The 16,667-nt window shown below is 56.6% G+C and overlaps 1 protein-coding gene across 2 annotated transcripts in view; it reads left to right on the forward strand.

Moving 5' to 3' along the window:
• Positions 1–16,667, forward strand: part of COL4A2 (collagen type IV alpha 2 chain) — a 177,602-nt gene that overhangs the window by 153,633 nt on the left and 7,302 nt on the right. For both annotated transcript variants that reach the window (XM_079902559.1, XM_079902560.1), the window contains 13 exons: positions 1,641–1,802; positions 3,723–3,893; positions 4,626–4,769; positions 6,009–6,131; positions 6,357–6,538; positions 7,879–7,942; positions 8,136–8,210; positions 10,529–10,636; positions 11,295–11,402; positions 12,103–12,174; positions 13,686–13,811; positions 15,710–15,826; positions 16,501–16,662. In XM_079902559.1, the coding sequence (XP_079758685.1) occupies positions 1,641–1,802; positions 3,723–3,893; positions 4,626–4,769; positions 6,009–6,131; positions 6,357–6,538; positions 7,879–7,942; positions 8,136–8,210; positions 10,529–10,636; positions 11,295–11,402; positions 12,103–12,174; positions 13,686–13,811; positions 15,710–15,826; positions 16,501–16,662 (1,614 nt within the window). The remainder of the gene's footprint in view (positions 1–1,640; positions 1,803–3,722; positions 3,894–4,625; positions 4,770–6,008; positions 6,132–6,356; positions 6,539–7,878; positions 7,943–8,135; positions 8,211–10,528; positions 10,637–11,294; positions 11,403–12,102; positions 12,175–13,685; positions 13,812–15,709; positions 15,827–16,500; positions 16,663–16,667) is intronic.

Here is a 16,667-nt window from a genome sequence, read left to right on the forward strand (position 1 = left end):
GTGTACAGGCCATCTTAGCTCTTCTGCGAGTACAGATTAGCTGACGTGCTCTCTTCCCAAGTTGGGTGGGGCTCAACTTAGAGTCCTCGCTGCTGCTTTCAGCAGAATGTGTGCGGTTCTGCGAAGAAGACAGGAGCTGGCCATGCCCGGTGAGGGGTTGGGAGGGAGACAGAGATGAACTGGAACGCAGCTCAATCTGTGGGTGTAAAACTGATGGGTTTAAAAAAATGTAACGTTCACAACGTCATCGAAGCATGTTTAGCAAAGCGGGAAGATGCCTCTTGTCTGGTGAGTGAACAAGGCATCCAAGGCTTTGCGTACCCAGTTCATGCAGAACGGGCCCTGAGAACCCAGAATGCCTGGCTTTAATGCGATTGTGTTGCTGGAATGGGTGGGGTGACCACCAGGCCATTTGGGGTCCCCGTCAGAGAAGCATCAGCTGTTATGTATTGACTGTGCTGTCATCAGCCCAGCGCCCAAGCCCAGGCAGACAGGGGCTCCCTGTGTGGTGCAAGAGGTGACACTCCCCAACACCAGCCGTCAAACCAGTAGGCGTCCTTCACGTGAGACACTGAGGGATGAGCCCAGTTCTCGACGGGCAGCTGGACGCCCCACCCTCAGGAGCACGTGCCCGCCAGTCTCTCCTGCGATCCGACTGTAGAAACTGCCCGAGCTCTTTTACAGAAGGCTGCTTGTGGTAGATGTTTGAAGTGTAGCTGTTTCCCACAGACTTCAAAGAGTCTGAGCATAACGACACCAAACGGCAGCAGAGGAACTTCCGAGCCTGCGCGGCTTTCCCATGTTCAGCGTCACCTTGATGACCTGCCCTTTGGGAGAACATTGTGTCTGGCAAAAGCTCTGACTTCCAAAGCATCAGTTTCGGGAAACTGTATCCATGTCTATTCGGCCGCCCCTGTCAGGAGCAGTGGGCAGACCTGGATGTTACTTACATAGCCATTTAACGTGCTTGTAATGGGCATTTTATTTGTTTGTATAAAATTTATTTATTCATTTATTTTTATTTTTGGCTGCATTGGGTCTTCATTGCTGCGCGCGGGCTTTCTCTAGTTGCGGCGAGCGGGGGCTACTCTTCGTTGCAGTGCACGGGCTTCTCATTGCGGTGGCTTCTCTTGTTGCAGAGCATGGGCTCTAGGCATGTGGGCTTCAGGAGTTGTGGCTCGCAGGCTCAGTAGTTGTGGCACACGGCCTGAGTTGCTCCACAGCATGTAGGATCTTCCCAGACCAGGGCTCGAACCCGTATCCCCTGCATTGGCAGGCGGATCCTTAACCACTGCACCACCAGGGAAGCCCCAAGAGTATTTTAACATGTGGCGAAATGCTCAAAATGTAACGTCAAGTGAAAAACCCTAGATTAAAACTGCACTTAAAAGGAGGTGTCAGTTCTGCAAATATCTGCTTCTAGGTATAGTTACGGGAACAGAAAAGAGGCCAGCAGGACATATAACAAGATGTTAGTCACTGTCTCGGGGTGAGAGCATGAGTTACTTCGATCTTGTCATTTATACAGACTTCCTACCACCTGGAAAACCTGTTTTTATAGAACAGGTCTGAGGAGACAGATGTTGTTTGCAATGAACTGCATGGGGTTGACCTCACGGCTCTTGTCTCCATTCCTGCAGGAAGCCAGGGGATGCCAGGAATGCCGGGCCCGAAGGGTCAGCAGGGCTTCCCAGGACCTTCGGGCCAGCCGGGACTGCCCGGGCCACCAGGACAGCATGGCTACCCTGGAGCTCCCGGCCGGGAAGGGCCCTTGGGGCCGCCGGGCACCCCAGGTTTTGGAGGTAAGGATCCACCCTCCCATCAAGGAGTCAGGGCCTCACTGACAACGGAACCAGCACTGACCCCTTGGGGAATTCTCAGCTGTGCTCCAAGGAACCCCCCTCTCAAGAGCTGCAGGGGTTCAGAAAGTACCGCGCATGGCATGGTTTAAAAGACAGGAATTTATTCTCTCACGGTCTGGAGGCTGGAAGTCCAAGATCAGGGTGTCCATAGGGCTGGTTTCTCCTGAGGCCTCTCTCCTTGGCGTGTAGACGGCCGTCTTCTCCCTGTGTCCTCACAGGGTCACCCCTCTGTGCGTGTCTGCATCCTAGTCTCTCTTTTGATAAGGACAACTGTCACAGTGGGGTGGGACCCACTCCCATGACCTCATTTAACTAACTTCAATCACCTCTTTAAAGGCCCAACTTTAGACACAGTCACGTTCCAAGGTACTGGGGTTAGGATGTCAACGTTTGCATTCTGCAGGGACACAGTTCAGCCCCAGACAGGTTCAGGACATGTATTTCATCAAACAGCCTGAGAAGTCTGCCCTTCCTTTGCACCTGTTGTGTATATTAGGGTTCTAGGTAAGATTTCATTAGGAAAACAGACTTCCCGCTGCAAAAGTTCAAACTCTGATCTGCTTTGAAGAGGCAACGTGATTTGTTTCCTGAATGTGAAAAATTTGGAGAAGAAAGGAAAAACCCTCCTTCAGGAAAACCATGGGGCGAGGTGGGCGGGAGCAGGAAAGCACAGACACGAAGCTGTAGACGTTTGCTCAGTGGAGCCCTTGCAGGGGGACCGGGCGCATCACAGAGCGGCTGGGAGGGGCCCAGACGTCCATGAGGCAACATCCAGGGTGACCCTAGTCTGTCGTTTGCCATAATCAGGCGACGGCTCTGTCCAGGACCGTAGCCGGTCCACACAAGGCACTGCCGTGCCCCACACAGGTCAGACATAAGCCAGATGCGTCCCCCAGGAGTGGCCTCGACCGCGTCCAGAACCTGGGGGCTCCACTCAGGGAGAGTGACGCTGCCGCCCACTGGTTTCACCGTAACGGGAACCCTGGGCAGCGGGTTTGGGCCATCTGTACCAGTGTTCGCAAGGCCTTGCCTGTTCTCAAGCGTGGAGCACAGCATGGTGTGTACAGAATCCATGCCAGAGCCCTCCCTGATGGAGCCCACGGTTTGGGAGGGGACGGAATTACCCACGGGAAAGCTTGCGTTTGGCCGGGGCGAGCAGCAGGGTGACCAGACCGCGGGGCCCCGCGTTTGAGACCGCAGGGGAGCTGGTGGGCTAGAACAGCCTTGGGAGGAGGGGACGGGAGGGGCCGGGCGTGGAGGACGGGCCCTTCCTAGGAGGGACAGCCCCAGGAGACCGGCCGGGGGAGAGCGCATCATCTGAGGAGGGGGTGGGAGCCTAGACAGGGACATGGGGCCGGCGTTCAGAAGGCGTTGAATGCCAGCTAAGGGTGAGGGAGCCGTTGGGGGGTTTTAACAGAAGGGCTGAGCTTTGTCGGGGAGGCTGGGGAAGGGCAGGCCGGCAGCTGCTGACACCCTAACGAGATGAGGACGGCAGGTGTCGCAGGACCTCCCCTGGAACCTAACCCCAGCGGTGTCAGGAGGGCCGCCAGCCACGAGTAACTCCAGCCGTTCCAGCTCCGTGGCTTTGCGCCCGAGCGGAGAAAGTCTCATGTGACGCGTGTCCCGCGGGCTGGCCGCCGGCTGCCGGAGAAGGACCTCTTTAGAAAGGCCAGCCTGCGGCGTGCTGCACGCTCGAGTCACACCTTCAGACGCCCCTCTGTGGTTACACTTTCCCATTGTCCTTCCAAGACGTTTTTCTTACCAGAAGTTATTGTTATCGATGTCTCAGAAGTATCGTAGAGGTGTTTTCTCTGTGCAGTTTGTTCATCTTGTTTTATTCTTCCTTCCCCTTCCTGACAGGTCTGCCTGGAGACAGAGGGGAGCCAGGTGACACAGGCGTCCCTGGCCCCGTGGGCATGAAGGGCGTCTCCGGGGATAGAGGTGACCCTGGCTGGCAGGGTGAGAGAGGTCATCCCGGAAGCCCTGGATTCAAAGGAGTGGCCGGGATGCCTGGTGCCCCGGGCCCCAAAGGTGACTGCAGAACACGACCAGGGACCTAACCTGTGGGGCGCAGGTGGGACAGCTCTGCGGGAGGGCGCAGCCTCGCAGCCCCAGGCTGCGTCGGGCCCTGGGGACCAGGCGATGCTGCCCAGGCTGGCTGAGACCGCTGTGCCCCCAAATGCCAGTTTATTAACTTCCCACGAGAGAGGGACTGTCTGAAGAGCGGGACTTGCTCTCTGCCAGGGGGCTGGTCTGTGGACAGGCCCCCGGGAGTCGGGATTCAGATCCGGAGGCCAGGTGGTGAACGGAAACCGAAGCAAAGGGAAATGCTTGGTCCCCAGCGTAGGGTTCCCTGCTCGCGGGGGAGCCTAGTCCCCCCACAGGTGGGGCTCTCTGGGCCTTGACTGCAGCTGGAGACACCGTGCTGCCTTCGCCAGGGCCCTTTGCCAGGTTTCCACGCTGGGTGCAGTGTCAACATCACACCAAGTCCCAGGGCCCCTTTCCAACTGGTGGAAAGACCACGGACCCCGTGACTTCCAGTTTCCTCCTGTCTGTCCGCCTGCATTGGCCTCACGTCTCGTCCCCGGTGGCAGACGGGCTGACTCTGCCCCTCAGGCAGCAGACCAGTCCCTTAGCAAGTGCTGTCCCGAAAATCCTACTGACGTTAAGAATCTTAGCACCTCCTCACACACGTTGCAAGTGGGGCTGTCACCGCGGCAATGAGCCACGCCTAACCCCGCGCTTTTCTCATTCCCTCTGCAGGAGTTAAGGGTTCTCCCGGGATGGATGGCTTCCAAGGCTTGCTCGGGCTCAAGGGGAGATCCGGGCTTCCGGGAAACAAAGGAGAGACTGGATTTGTTGGAGTTCCCGGGCTGAAGGGCCTGGCTGGCGAGCCCGGTGTGAAAGGTACGTCACCTCTCGGCCAGGTTGAGACTCACTTTCACGGCGGCCTGACACTGCCTAGAACAATGTTCCGGCAACCCAAACACTAGACACTATTAAAAGAGAAGCCAACTCAGGAACTGGAGGGCTTCCTCCTTGCTTCAATACGCTGGCCGTGTATAAGGAGGGAGTGATGCTAACCGAAGGGAACTTGAGAACGGAAATGACGCAGCATTAAGAACCAAAAACATCCTAAGAAACCTATCCCACCATGAGTATTCCATGGTGCACACGAGGAAGTGAGGCCAGGGGAGAAGCGGAAGGTGAAGTCTGAAGGACAGAGCACCTTTGGCAACAGAGGGACACGGTAGTCCAGGTAGACGGCTACACCCCGTGCAAAGAGACGGTGACCCCCAGAAGCGAGCCTGGTCCAAGCCCTGGCCTGGGTGGGCAACCCAAGACCCCAGGTGGGAGATTCAGGAAGGGTGTTCCCAACGACCCACATTTTTTCATGACATTTGTTCAGACACCCTTATTCTCAAAGTATCACCATGGTCTCTAAAACAACTGAATTAGTAATAACGAACGTTGATGGGGATGTAAAGACATGGGAACCCTCAGACCCTGCTGGAGGGAACATCAAATGGTGCAGCCAGGGTGGAAAATGTCGGCGGTTTCTTAGAAAGAAAAGCACAGAATGACCCGGAAAATCCACTCCTGGGTGTGCGCCCAGGAGAACTGAAAACACACATCCACACAGAAACTCATACACAGATTTCGTAGCCGCATGGTTCATTATAGCCCCGAATAGAAACAACGCAGATATCCATCACGGATAAACAAGATGGGGCATAGCCACGTAAAGGAGTACTAGGCAGCAGTGAAAAAGAATTAGGCTCTGACACGTGCTACGACACGGATGAAACTTGAAAACACTGTGCCCCATGCTGTCTGCTTCCGTGTGTATGAAATGTCCAGAACAGACCTGTCTGCAGAGACAGAAAGTGGGTTAGTGGTTTCTATTGCTGGGGAAGGGGAGACAGAGGGGGTGACTGCTGTTGGGCACAGGGTTCTTTGGGGTGATGAACATGTTCTGAAGTCAGTAGTGGTCCCTCCGGCCAAGACATTCTGTGCCCCCCTCCCTCGAGGAGAGAAGGGTGGAGGAAGACGGGTGTTCCCATCACCTGGGCTCCCAGCTCGCAGCCTTGGGGGAGCTGTGCCACCCACAGGTCAAGGGAGTGACTGCATTCTGTTTCCTTCTAGGCAGCCGAGGGGACCCCGGCCCCCCCGGACCACCTCCCATCATCCTGCCAGGAATGAAAGACATCAAAGGAGAGAAAGGAGATGAAGGCCCCATGGGACTGAAAGGATACCTGGGCTTGAAAGGTGAGGCCCCGCCTGACCTCAGAGCCGGTGGCCTGGGGCCCCCTGCCTACCCCAGCCCCTCGCAGTGTGCGAGAGTAGCAGAGACGCCCCAGCACCCAGGCCACCTCCTGTGCTGCAGCCCTCCTGACACCCTGACGTCCGCACCAGGGGCTGGCGGGTGGTTCTTGGGGGCCTGGGGGGGTGGAGCAGGGTCCCCCCAGAACTTCACACTCAGTCTCCCTGCAGGCCTTCCCGGAATGCCAGGGATCCCCGGGCTGTCAGGAGTCCCTGGGCTGCCGGGGAAACCAGGCTACGTCAAAGGAGTCAAAGGAGATACCGGATTCCCCGGCGTGCCCGGGTCACCAGGATTCCCCGGCGTGCCCGGCTCCCCCGGAATCTCAGGGTTTCCGGGCTTCACAGGCAGTAGGGTAAGTGGGCATCTTCTGTGAGTTCCTCTCCCCGTGGCCTGCTGGCCGAGCACTGCGGTCCACGGTCCCTGGGGGACAAGACTCAGTTCTGCCACTTACGGGCTGAACGACCCTGGGCAAGTCACTGAACCTCTCTGTGCCTCAACGTCCTCGTCTCTCTAATGGGCAGTAACAGTACCCACCTCACAGGCTGCCATGAGGCTTGAACGGGCTCTTGAGATGGTACCCAACACGTTTGCCCGGGTAAGCCTGGCAGAGGGTAGGGCATAGTCAGCCATGATTATTACTACCACTGTCACGACCATGGTCTGTGTCATTGATGTTATTTATTTCAATGAAACTGCCGTCATTACTGCTTTACAGTTTAATAAGAACAGGTGTGCGAACCAGCTTCCGCACTGAAAAACTGCAGGACTTTTTTACAAAATGATGACATCGCAAACCTTGAGAGTTGGTTTTAGCAGAACAGCTGGATACGCTGACCCTTCAAAATTGCAAACTTCACCAAGTCAGACAGAGAAAGAGAAATATCGTATGATATCCATTATATGCGGAATCTAAAAAGAAATGATGAACTTACTTACAAAACAGAAGCAGACTCACAGACTTAGAGAACGGACTTATGGTTCCCGGGGGGAGGGGTTGGGGGGAGGGATAGTCAGGGAGTTTGGGATTGACATGTCCACACTGCTATATTTAAAATGGATAACCAGCAAGGACCTACTGTATAGCACAGGGAACTCTGCTCAACGTTATGTGGCAGCCTGGATGGGAGGGGAGTTTGGGGGAGAAAGGATACGTGTACACGTATGGCTGAGTCACTTCGCTGTGCGCCTGAATCTGTCACAGCATCAGGGTTTTTTAATAAATTTATTTATTTGTTTGTTTATTTTTGGCTGCATTGGGTCTTCGTTGCTGCGCGCGGGCTTTCTCTAGTTGCGGTGAGCAGGGGCTACTCTTCATTGCGGTGCGCGGGCTTTTCATTGCGGTGGCTTCTCTTGTTGAGGAGCACGGGCTCTAGGCGCACGGGCTCAGTAGTTGTGGCACGTGGGCTCAGTAGTTGTAGCACGCGGGCTCAGTAGTTGTGGCTCACGGGCTCTAGAGCGCAGGCTCAGTAGTTGTGGCGCACGGGCTTAGTTGCTCTGTGGCATGCGGGATCTTCCGAGACCAGGGATCGAACCCGTGTCCCCTGCATTCTTAACCACTGCGCCACCGGGGAAACCCCTGTCACAGCATTGTTCATTGGCTATACTCCAATATAAAACAAAAAGTTTTTATAAAAAAATTACAAACTTCACGAACGGCCATGTAAGATGGTTTCATGTTTGGCTTTGCTCCAGGGCGACAAGGGAGCTCCGGGGAGAGTAGGCCTTCACGGCGAGATCGGCCCCATCGGTGACTTTGGTGAGTGTTGGTGGGAAGGTGAAAACAGGGCATCCCCGATCCAGGGCATCCCGGGCAGTGTGGGGACGTCAGGCCTGTGGGTGCTGTTAGTTACTTTGAAGCAAATTATTCTTATTAGGAAGGTAGCGTCATAGAAGTTGCTAAACTAACCACAGGAAGACCTGACTTCAGCCATCTTTTTTGCACCTAACAGGTGATATTGGAAACACTATAGACCTTCCAGGAAGTCCAGGCCTGAAGGGGGAAGGAGGCACCGCTGGAGCACCAGGTACCCGAGCGATTCTCCACCCCTTCATCTTCCGCAGCCTTGCCCCCTGGTCTGTCGTCACTCATGCTTGCCGACCGTAGCATTACTTAGTGAGCCCACGGTCACGATGTAGGGATGGTTTGAGGCCCTTAAGCCCGACGTGTAAGGAAGACTGGAATTTGTAATTAAATTGAGCCTGAAGACGACGTCAGGAAACCTTTCTCTCCCTGAGAGGGAAGATGGAGAGAATCAACATTCAGTGGGTGGGAGGAGCTGCAGCCTCTAAAATGTACCACACGTGCCTGTTCTGTTGGGACACATCCTAGGGCGCGAAGCAAGTGACACAGTGACCAGAGCCCTTGCAAACTGTGAAAGGGGAGCGGAAGTCAGACCTCTCTACTGTGTAAGACAAGGGGCGGCCCCCCAGCCCTGTGTACGTCAGGGGGTGTCACGTGGCATGGCAGCTCACGCCCCCTTCTCTGAGCATCACTGAAGTTCAAGGTCAAAATTCCTGCTTGTGTCATATCCCATGGGACTTGGAATAGATGCCTCCTTCCTGGGATTTTAGCTTGGGAGACCCCACAGGTCTGCCTAGGGATGGCTCGGGTTGGGGGAAAGAGTCTGTCCGTGTGTTCGGCCAACAGGGAGGTTGCTGAGCTTTACTGAGAGAATGCGCCAGAATGGAAAGGGGCATTCGGTCTAGCTTGGGAGTGGAGGGCCGTCACTTAGGAACAGGTAACCTCACCTATGAACTCCTCTGCGCTCCCTGTAGATCTACAGTTTGGTCTCCCGACGGCTTTATTCCCAGACACAAGGGTACCTTAGGCTGGCTGGATCTCCCATCCTAAATAATTACTTTGGCAGTTTGGTTTATAAAAGCAGAGATGTGAGACCATCTTTGCCACATATGTCACTAACAACGGCCTCGTTTGTTCAATTGAAAATGTGTGTGAAGAGAAGCTGCCCCACCCCAGGAAATATGGTTGCTCCCCCTTGAACGTTTAGCTTTTAGTTAAACTGAAGCCCAGGAAGTGGAGTCTCCCACTGTGTCCATCCCCAGGGGACTGTATCGTAGGCGCAGAGGGGCGGTGTCAGTTGTCAGCATCCTCGGGGGTGCTCCGTTCGCCCGAAGACAAGTGCGGTGTAAGAAGTGGGCTCGGCCACAGCGCTTGCCCCTACAGCGTGGGCGGGAGGGGCCCAGGGGCCCCGGGCAGGTGGCCTGCCAGCGGGAGGGCCCCGGGGACTGGGGGCTCTGGCCTGGTCCCTCCTCGGAAGATGAGAGACAGGCTGCACTGGACTCTGGGTCCAGGTGGAGGTGGTGGAGACCGTTTATGGAAGAAATAGGTAAATAGGGGTTTGGAGCAGATTTTAAAACACTAACGTAATCCATAGAAAACAAGCAGAACGTCTTAGGTGGTTTTCTTCAAGACCACGAGCACGTCGACAGTAGCTGTGTGACTGTGTAGAATCGGGGTGGTCTGAAGTTTCCAGAATCTTCCAGCATCCCAGAAACACCAAAACCTGTGGCACAGAACAGTGTCACTGACGGGAAGGCCGCGCTTCTCTAAGTCCACCAATGAGCAGGGAAGCACCTGAGGGGCTCGTCTAAAAGGCAGATTCCGGGCCTGACACAGACCTGAGAGGCTCAGACATCTCATGTTTTGACTAACCCCCCGGATTCCCCGGCACAGCGCCCGTTAGAAACCACTCAGATAAGGGCTCAGATGAGGGGTCTGTTGCCCCTTAACAAGACGCCCAGAATGTGGCGGCTTAGAGCACCCACCGCTGCTGTTACCTGACAGTTCCTGAGGCCAGGAATTCGGAAACAGGGTGGTTCTCGTGAGATTCCGGTCATGAGGTCGGGCGGGCTGCCTCATCTGAAGGCTAGACTGGGCCGGACCATCCACGTCCAAGGCGGCTCTCGGCGGGCGGCCTCAATTCTTCCCCGCGAGCTTGAGTGTCCCCACGACGTGGCAGCTGGCTTCCTCCAGAGCGGGGACAGAGTGAAAGCAGTGATGATCTGTAGGAGCTGGGCTCGAGGTGGCACCGTGGCACGTCCACGGTGTCCTGGTGCTCACGCAGTTCAGCCCTACTCGGTGTGGGTGGAGCTCACAAGGGTGCGAATGCCAGGACGCAGACCGCTGGGTGCCAGCCTGGAGGCTGCGGACCACAGGCTCAGAGCAGGGAATTAGGTAGAAATTTAGTTGAGGAAGGAGCCGTCTAGATTTCCACCCCCACTCACAATTGGAAGCACCAGTGCGAAGGCAGCATCCTTTACCTGGTGCCCCCTTGAACCCGACGAGCCTTAAGCCCCAGTGACACGACGGCTGTGGTTACAGGTCTAAAGGGATTCTTTGGAGAGAAAGGATCAGAGGGTGATGTCGGCTTCCCTGGGATCACCGGCCTGGCAGGAGTCCAGGGCCCTCCTGGACTTAAAGGGCAAACAGGTAAAATCCCAGACCACACCCACCTTCCCCCAGCCTGCCCTCCCTGGGCCCGGCTGGACGGTGCGGTGGCCAGTGAGGCCGAGTGCGGCTGGGCCCAAAACAAGGGCGGCCAGTTCTGCCCGTCTGCTTTCCCACCGCGGTCGCAGGCGAGGCAGCTCCCTCCCGCCTGTCCCTCCCGAGGTCCAGCCCAGCCCAGCTGTGGCGGAGGCACGGGGCCGACGGCCGTGTCTGTGCGGCCACCGTCTGTCTCTCTGTACATGTTTAGACAGTTCCTGTGACGGCTGCCTTTCGTGCGTTTCAATTGCAGAATTCACGGGGGATCCCGCGTTACACGAGTGAATTCGTTCTGTGCTTTTTTCTTGCTGTCGTTTTGCTCGCTGTTGCCCGGGATCTGTGAACACAGACGGGCTGATCCTCAAGGGGTCTCTGGGTTCTCCCCAGGCTCCTATGTGCACGATGGAATGAGATTACGAATACACAAGCTGTTCTGTTTGGCCAGGCTGCGCTAACCCTGCTGAACTTGAATGCGGGGTCCAAGGCCACGTGGAAGGGAAGCTGGTTCTTTCCCGCAAAGTTCCTCCCCGAGGCAGGACCCGAGCTGGAGGCCACGAGGCCTCGGGGTTCCTGTGTCCCCCTGAAGGATGTGTCTGTCCCCCAGGCTTTCCAGGACTGACAGGGCTGCAGGGGCCTCAGGGAGAGCCGGGACGGGCGGGAGTGCCCGGCACCAAAGGAGACTACGGCTGGCCGGGGAGCCCAGGCCTACCAGGTAAGACCCCTCCCCTCTCTGCAGACACGAAGCAATGGCAACCTGCAAAGAGGCGTTTACTCCCCAGAACGATGAACAGAAACCTGCCGGGAGACCTCAGGGTGACTCTCAGTCAGCACCTGGGCGGTGCAGAGGCACAGATGCAAGGGTCCCCACTGAGCGAGGTCTGGTGCAGCCCTTGGGGGGCTTGGGGAGTTACTCGGCCCGGCCTTGACAGGCCTAGGTCAGGGGACAGGCCCTTGGACACTCTCCTGTCCAGAGTTCAGAGGGGCGCACCCCGACTCCACATTCACTGCCCGCATCACAGGAAGAGCTGTCGCCTGCTTCCCAAGTCCCACTTTAGGCTGGTCCTCGGAAATCCAGAAGGGATGGAAATGATACCAGGCTGTTGGTTCCAAGCACCGTTTTTATACGTACGGTGACTCACGGATCAGGAAAAGAAACACACAGCACTGCCCAGTCCCCTTCTGGCTGTAACGAGTCTGTAAAAAGTTTCCATGAAAACAATTTTTAGGTTAATGGTTCTCCTGGGTGACACAGAAGTGACTGATGTACATGTCACAGTATTTGCTGTACTTCCGGTTTGCCCGGCTTTCGAACACACTGGATGGGCGACCGTATCACAGCAGAAAAAAGCATCTGGTTATGTTAAGGGTCTCCCTCTGCTCCGCCATGGAATAACCACGAGCGTCCTCCACAGGTCTGCCCGGCCTGCGCGGCATCGGCGGATTACACGGCTTGCCAGGCACCAAAGGCTTCCCAGGATCCCCAGGTACCAGATGGCAGTGGGGCAGAGGACCGGGTGGACCGTCAGGGACTTGGACGGGGGTCGGGGAGCTCAGGGAGCAGGGCGGGCTCCGTCCCTGAGGCCACGGGGACTCAGTCCCGTCTGGCTCCTCCCCCCAAACGCTGCAGACCGGGGGCCCAACCAACAGGAAGTTAGGTACTCCTCGCAGGTCTGGAGGCGGGAAGCTTGGGGTGGGTGCCGTGTGGCAGAGTCCGGGTGAGGACCCTCTTCCCGGCTTCTCGCTGTGTCCGCACACGGTGGAGAAGGAGAGCGAGCTCTCTGGTATCTCTTCTTATAAGGACGCCAATCCTATCAGGGGCCCTTTCACCCCAAACGCCTCCCAAAGGGCCCCCTCCAGACCCCATCACACGGCAGGTTAGGGCTTTGACAGATGGGTTTAGAAAAGACAGTTCCCTTCACAGCAGTGGCGTATGGGGGTTTTGGCGGGGCGGGGTGTTCCGTAAGGAGAAGAAAGTGAGACCTTTAAGAAATTGTGAGAAGCTGCTCTTGGAAGTTATCGTGACCCTTTTTTTCCTGAAGGAGATACAAAGCCCGTCCTTGCCAAAAGCCAGTGACAGAATGAGGTCTGCGTGATTAGCCCCTTCTGGGATCTCAATGCCATCTGCGTGTCCATCGATTCCTCAAGGGGGATGAGATCCCCTTTGTGCAGAAAGCTTCCTTTTTACCCTTGTCCCTCTCTGGGAAGATGCCATCACATGTGCGAAACTCTCAGTGGCTTCCCTGAAATTTCTTTATTTTAAATTTAGTTCCTTTCATCTTAAATCTTAATGCCCTGTCTTTGCATTTAATTTTTAAAATGTATTAACTGGACTAATAATATTTGCAGGGCATATTATTAATATATGTTTTTTAAGGACAATTGTTTTCAGATTATAAAAGTTCATGCTGAGTAGACAAAAGCTTAAAAAAATACACTTAAGCAAAACAAAAAAAATACCCATAGTTCTACCACTGCTTTTAGAATATTCTCTTTATAGATGTTTTACGTAATCAAACGTTCATCTGTCTACAGGTAAATTTGGATGTGTGGAATCATATGTAAATTCACACACTCATGCTTCAATTAACATTTCAATTCGAGTTTAGATGGTCAAGTTATGTCACTGACACCAACGACTTTGAGCCCCTGATGTGGGAACAGGGAAGGTTTTCAATAGCATTTCCCTTTTCAGCCGGAGCCCAGGGCCCTCGGCAGGTCTCAGCTGCAGGACCATCTGCGTCCTGGAATCTGGGATTTTTCCGGGGGTCCTCGGTGGTCTCCCCTATAAAGCAAAGGGGTTCAGTTACGATCCCCAGGATTCCTTCCAAGTGGCAGGGTCTGGGGCACCAAGGCCACCTCGGAAGCTGACGTCTCCACAGCTGCCATTGGGTTCTCTGTTTCTGGGTCTGACTGAGAGCGTTACTATCCCTCCACTCATGAAAATGGACTCTGCCCGGTCAAAGACACTGACATCTGCTTGTCAACCCGGCCACAGGTGCGGACATCCACGGGGACGCCGGCTTAGCAGGTCCTGCCGGGGCCAGGGGTGACCCAGGAGAGGCCAACACCCTTCCAGGCCCCGCAGGACCCCCGGGACGGAAAGGGGAGCGTGGAGTCCCAGGTGAGGCCAACACCCCAGTATCACCATCTGCACCCCCAGAACCACAGTGTCCGTGAGTCTGAGAGATGAGAGGCCGGGGGCAGGGCAGGTGCCGGCTCCTCTGGGGAGAATTTCTTGTTGCAAACCTCCCACTAGCGTTCCATTGTTTATACTCTGTCATAATCTTACTCCGCTGGGGTTAGCTATTGACCACACTCCCTTGTAGGACAGATAAGATCACACTCCATCCCCTCGGTGCCCCCACCCGGCACAGGGCCCTGGCTGTGACGCGCGCACGGAGTGTTGGATAGATGAGCGGATGAACGCACCACAGCCCCTGAGCTGTGCCTGTGCGCCAGGCCTGGGCCGTGGTGGGAGCAGCCAGGTGGTCTCAGCTGCTAAGCACGAGCCCCAGCCCCACCCCCTGCCCATCCACCAGCAAACCAGGCTCGACCTAAACTGAGAGGGAAGCGCCCCAGCAGGTGCTTTCGGCCCAGCACCTGTCTCCTGACGGCCGGGGCCCGCACCCACCCCCAGCTCAGCCCAGCATGCTGTCCACGGGCGCCGTCTGGGCAGCCGGCAGGCCAGACAGGCCCGTCACACCTGGGCTTCCGAGACCAGGGCCTGAGCGCCCGTGCTCTGGGCAGAATTACCCCCGAAGCTAGACCCATCGACACCCAAAGGAGAAGCCAGGCCCTGAGGAGGCCGGAGACCCTGATCTCCTATGGGGGGCGGGTATCTCAAGGCCCACGGACCGCATCATCTGATTCTCCAGGGTCTGTCTCCTTCCTCTCCCCTTTCATTAAGTGCAAAGTCCAGAATTCCCTGATATCCCAGCCCCACAGCACTGATCTGAAGGCAGGAGGAGGAGGAAGGCCGGCCAGCTGGGGCCTTTGTGAGTCCTGGGGGGTGGCGTGCGGTTCACACAGCCCACCCAGGGCTGAGGACCCAGGCTCAGGCCACCAGCACAGCCCAGCCAGGGGTGAGGACCCAGGCTCAGGCCACCCGCACAGCCCACCCAGGGCTGAGGATCCAGGCTCAGACCACCCGCACAGCCCACCCAGGGCTGAGGACCCAGCACAGCCCACCCAGGGCTGAGGACCCAGGCTCAGGCCACCCGCACAGGACCACCAGCACTGTAGCTGAGGCCTGAGGCAAGCGCGTGTAACACAGTTTTCTCTGTGAAGCACATCCCAGCCTTCCTGAAACTCTGGACAGCACTTCAGCGTGACACTTGGGGGCCATTCTAAACAGTGAAATCACCCACAAAAAGCACAGAAGTGCAGAAAACGTGGCACGAAATAGACAGTAGGAGGATCCTTGCTGACACTCTGAGCTGGGACTCACTCGCTCCCTCCCGCTTGTCTAAGAGCGCTGCGGGTATTGACTGGGGGTCACCAGTAAATCTCAGTGGGGGAAGCAGGATGGCAAGTACAGAATCTGTGGGCAGTGAGGACGGACTCTGCCCAGGACGCTGGACATTGTCGGGATCCAGGATCCTGAACGACGGCACGGGGAGGACTGAAATACCAGCGCCGGGCACCCTGAGCCTTCCACGACGGGTGCTCTCTGGGCCAACAGGGCTGCCCTGTCAGTGACGCCCTCCCCTCAGGGTAGGGCCAGGTGTCACCCACAGGTAGCCCCATCAGCTGTCCCTTGAGCAGGTAGCATGCCGGTGAGGACAATATCCCAGCAGAGGCAGGTCCACGGGACCCTCTAAGCAGCGAGAGGGGGCTGGTGGGAGTGGGGACAGGCAGTGCGGCCCCTGTCTCCCCAGACCCGCCCTGAGAGCCTGCGCTGGGCGCCTTCCATCACTGCCTCTCCTTGTTGGCCCTGCTCCTGGACAGGTGAGGGCACAGAGAGGAAACAAGATGAAACGCTGGGTGCTGGTACTAACCAATTTCTATTTCCCTCCTAAGGGGAACGAGGCCCGGTTGGGAGCCCAGGACTTCAGGGGTTTCCAGGCATCACCCCCCCTTCCAACATCTCTGGGTTACCAGGTGACGTAGGCGCGCCTGGGATATTTGGCCTGGAAGGTAAGCAGGGCTCACACTGGGATACACTGGAATCTCTGGGGACAGGAGCTGGCCACGACCTGATTGCTTGAGGGATAGAACGCTTTCGTTGGCCCCTTGAGGGCATGACGCTGAGTGAAATAAGCCAGACAGAAAAGGACACATACCGTCTGATAGGAGCTCCCTAAGTGACCACATTCATCGAGACAGAAAGCAGAGAGTGGGGGCCAGGAGCCGGGGGAGGGGCAGTTGGTGTTCAGTGGGGACAGAGCTTCCGCTGGGAAGATGAACAAGTTCAGAGAAGGATGGTGGTGACGGCTGCACAGCAGCGTGAATACACCTCAGGCCACGGAACTGTACACTTAAAAATGGTTAAAATGGTAACGTTTATGTTACGTGTATTCTACCACAATACTAAGCAAAGCTGCCCAGCGTAACACACTCGCCAAAGCCGGTCCCCTGAACGGGTGACTTGCATCCGGCCTCCCCCGGTCCCCTGAACGGGTGACTTGCATCCGGCCTCCCCCGGTCCCCTGAACGGGTGACTTGCATCCGGCCTCCCCCGGTCCCCTGAACGGGTGACTTGCATCCGGCCTCCCCCGGTCCCCTGAACGGGTGACTTGCATCCGGCCTCCCGGCCGTGACTGTGCCTTCCTGCTGTGTACACTCACCTTTCTTGGGACTGATGCCAACAGGTTATCGAGGTCCCCCGGGGCCACCTGGGCCCGTGGCTCTTCCTGGAATCAAAGGAGATGAGGGGAGTCCAGGAGCCCCCGGAAACCCGGGGACCAAAGGATGGGTCGGGGACTCCGGGCCCCAGGGCCGGCCTGGCGTGTTCGGGCTCCTGGGAGAAAAAGGTAAG

This window comes from Stenella coeruleoalba (assembly GCF_951394435.1).
Source record: "Stenella coeruleoalba genome assembly, chromosome: 18".
In the NCBI taxonomy this organism is placed as follows: domain Eukaryota; kingdom Metazoa; phylum Chordata; class Mammalia; order Artiodactyla; family Delphinidae; genus Stenella; species Stenella coeruleoalba.